General features: G+C 42.8%; 1 protein-coding gene across 1 annotated transcript; it reads left to right on the forward strand.

The window, feature by feature from the left end:
* The first annotated feature begins 266 nt into the window (after positions 1 to 266).
* On the forward strand, positions 267 to 1365 carry LOC145570574 (F-box/LRR-repeat protein 13-like). The gene is made up of 2 exons (XM_081629697.1): positions 267 to 1143; positions 1229 to 1365. Exons 1-2 carry the CDS (start codon positions 267 to 269, stop codon positions 1363 to 1365), a joined length of 1014 nt encoding a protein of 337 aa, XP_081485823.1.
* The last annotated feature ends 1768 nt before the right edge of the window (positions 1366 to 3133 follow it).

A 3133-nucleotide genomic window follows, 5' to 3' on the forward strand; every position in this document is an offset into this window, starting at 1 on the left:
CACTCTTTGTTCAAATAGCTCTTTCAACTCATGAAAATTAATGGGTGATTTGGTTTTAGAGTAAAAAATCCTATTGTAAAATGTTAAAGCGCCAAAATGGTAAGTGAAAAGCGGGATTTTTGGCTCCCACTTCCTCATCTTGGCGCCAAAAACCAAAAATCTCCCTCCCAAAATTTCCACCTAAATCCCCTCATATTCGAGGGTCACACTTATTCTCAATTTCTCACTAACCTAGAACTTAACCTCTGCAACTCTAGGAAAAAAAAATGGCCAAACACCAGCGTAAAGATGATCGTCTGAGTTCACTTCCCGACGCAATTCTCATCAACATACTCTCTCTTCTCCCAACCAACACCGCCGCTTTCACCTCCGTCTTATCCCACCGATGGCGCTACCTTTGGACCGGCGTCACTCGCCTTGATCTCATCCTTGATGATGCACCAAACCTCACCGACTTCCTCAGCAACATCCTACTACAACTAACATCCCCGAAACTCCACTCTTTCAAAATCGAGTTCGATTCGGGTGCCTTCTTACATGATGATGATGACCCTGATGCTGATGCTGTAGAGTCCTGCTTTCATCATATTTGCCGCCGAAATGTCGAACAGTTCATTTTCATTGACACACGTGTAGAGGAAGGGCACTTTCGAACGCCTGATTCCTTTCTTAGTTGTCAATCTTTGGTAGATTTGCATTTGTTTGGTCCGCTGAAATTTGATTATAAAAGTACTCAGTTTTACCTTCCGAATTTGAAGAAGCTTTCCCTGATTAACCTTTCAAATGTGCCTGATTGGGTTTGGTCTTTGCATACATTTGTCCCGTTCTTACAAGATTTAACTCTGGTGTTTGAGACGACGTCTAGACTACCGCCTAATGTAGTTTCTCCTCTGAATTTGCATTTCCTCAATTTGAAGTCGTTGACGCTAGCTTTAATTCCCGGTTTTATTCAGGTTTCTATTGATGCACCTGAATTAACACATCTTGTTATTAGTGGTTGTGTTTTACCTTATACCTTTCGCCGTATTCCAACTGAATTAATCAAAGCGTGTATTGAATTGAGAAGGGAGGATAAGGAAGAAGATGAGAATGATTACGCAGAGGATTTTAACTGGTTTTCTGAATTTTTCAGAGGAATGTCTAGTATTACCAACCTTGGGATTGTAGTGTTCAGGAGTATTAATATATTCTGTCTTGAATTTAAATCCACCCATGTTTTTTAATGTAGTCCGCCTTGAGGTGACTTTGTATGGGTCTAATTTTAGTGGTTGGAATGATTTGTTGGTTTCGCTGCAATGCTTCCCTAACTTACAGCATCTTTGGGTGAACTTTGATGTGATGGGTTTTGTTGACGAACTGGTGTAGACAATGTGGCGCTCACCAGATATTGTACCAAGCTGTCTAGTTAATAAGCTCGAGATGATAAAGATAATCGGACTACCACTTAGTGGGATTGCTGCTGGGCTCATGTTGCTGAGGTACATTCTATGCAATGCAAAAGTTTTGCGAAAGCTTTACTTTGGTGCTTGGTTTGATGAACATTCTCAAGCACAAGAACTCTGGAAGGAACGTAAGTTCTGTAAGTCCTTGTTTAAGCTCCCAAGGTGCTCGCCGACTTCTAAGGTTGTGTTTTAGGGAAGGTTTATTACATCATCAAGTAATACTTTCAAGAAAGGAAAGCTTACTTGTAAAATGACCTAGCCAGCTTCATTGACTATATTCTTCCAACATTAAAGGATGCATTTTGTTCGGCAGGTACTCACAACTAAATTTCATTTTGAATTTGCTTTGATTAATTTCGATTGGTTTATGCTTACAACCACTTCTCAATGTGTTGGATTTGTGTCAATTGTTAAAATGTTAGCTTGCTATGAAATTGTAATTTTGCTTTTCTTCTAGTTTGGGTTCTTTTGCATCTCTATATTTTGTATATGGTTATGATATATTTTCATTCTAATTTTTTCGTTTTATGCATGTCAATTTTAGATGGTACAAACATAAAATGCGATGATTTGTGTTTGTTGTCACTCAAGCCTTATAACTTGTCGTAACAATTGAGGGTCTTAAAGCCACACTGCCACAGGATGTGTTAAAAGTTTGCTTCAAATTAGATCAGAAAGGATGAAAAATAGTAGTCAGTAGACAGAGTTTGCTATACAACATAGGAAAAATTAGAAAAAATAATCCCAACTTTTATCAATTTTGGTACAATAATCCCAACTTTGGATTATTCTGGAATAATCCGAACTTTGGGGGGGTCTTCTTTTTCTTCAGTCCTTATGACCGGTTACCTGTGAGAAGGTTAATTTTTTTTTTATGTTTTTTAAAAGCCACGTGTCAGCATGTGATTAGTCCAAAATTAAAAAAAAAAATTTGAAAAATTAAAAAAAAAAAAACAAAACATAAACCCACCCACTTCCCCCTTAACCACCAACCCCCACCCAAACCACCCCTCCACCAGCCCTCCCCCACCCCTTTCACCAGCCCTCCCCCACCCCTTTCACCAGCCCCCACCCGAAAACACCCCCCATGTAGTCGGAAAACCGCCCCCACCCCCGACCACCACTCCCCAACCGCCGAAACACCTCCCCCTCCCTTCCCCCACCCACGAAACCCTCCCCCCTTCCTTCCCCCATCCCGCAAAAACTCCCCCCTCCCCTTCTCACACCAACCAAACCCAAACCTTGACTAACGCCGGCCACCCTATCGCTGACAAACCACCATCGCCTCCCCAAAACTCCCACGCCACCAGCCAATCCCCAAAAACCACTAGCCCCACTCCCGAAAACCAGCAGCTCTACTCTCGAAATATCCCTCTAAACCACCTTGCCCACTCCCGAAAACCACCAAAAACCCATTCACCACCGTCAAACACCCTAGCCGCTAGGTTTTTGAGGTAGGGGAGGAGTAATTGGGGTTTTTCGGGAATGGGAAAGGAGTTGCTTAAGTGGTTGCGTGGGGGGGTTGAACTCGTTGAAGGGGATTTCGGGAAAGGGGGAAAATGGCGAGGGAAGAACACGGTGACTGAGGAAAGAACGGCGATTGTCCGGTGATGGTGAGGTGGCGGGATTTCTGTAGTGGTGGAGGTTAGGGTGGAGCGGTGGGGGAGGGGAGGCTGCTGGCTGGGTTTTTC

Source organism: Chenopodium album, chromosome 2, assembly GCF_948465745.1.
Source record: "Chenopodium album chromosome 2, dcCheAlbu1.1, whole genome shotgun sequence".
NCBI lineage: Eukaryota > Viridiplantae > Streptophyta > Magnoliopsida > Caryophyllales > Amaranthaceae > Chenopodium > Chenopodium album.

Excerpts from the sequence above, each read along its gene's own strand:
- LOC145570574 (XM_081629697.1), top strand. The coding sequence starts at position 267 with ATGGCCAAACACCAGCGTAAAGATGATCGTCTGAGTTCACTTCCCGAC. Across the intron at positions 1,144-1,228 it reads ATTTTTCAGAGGAATGTCTA|TCCGCCTTGAGGTGACTTTG; the intron begins GTATTACCAACC and ends TTTTTAATGTAG.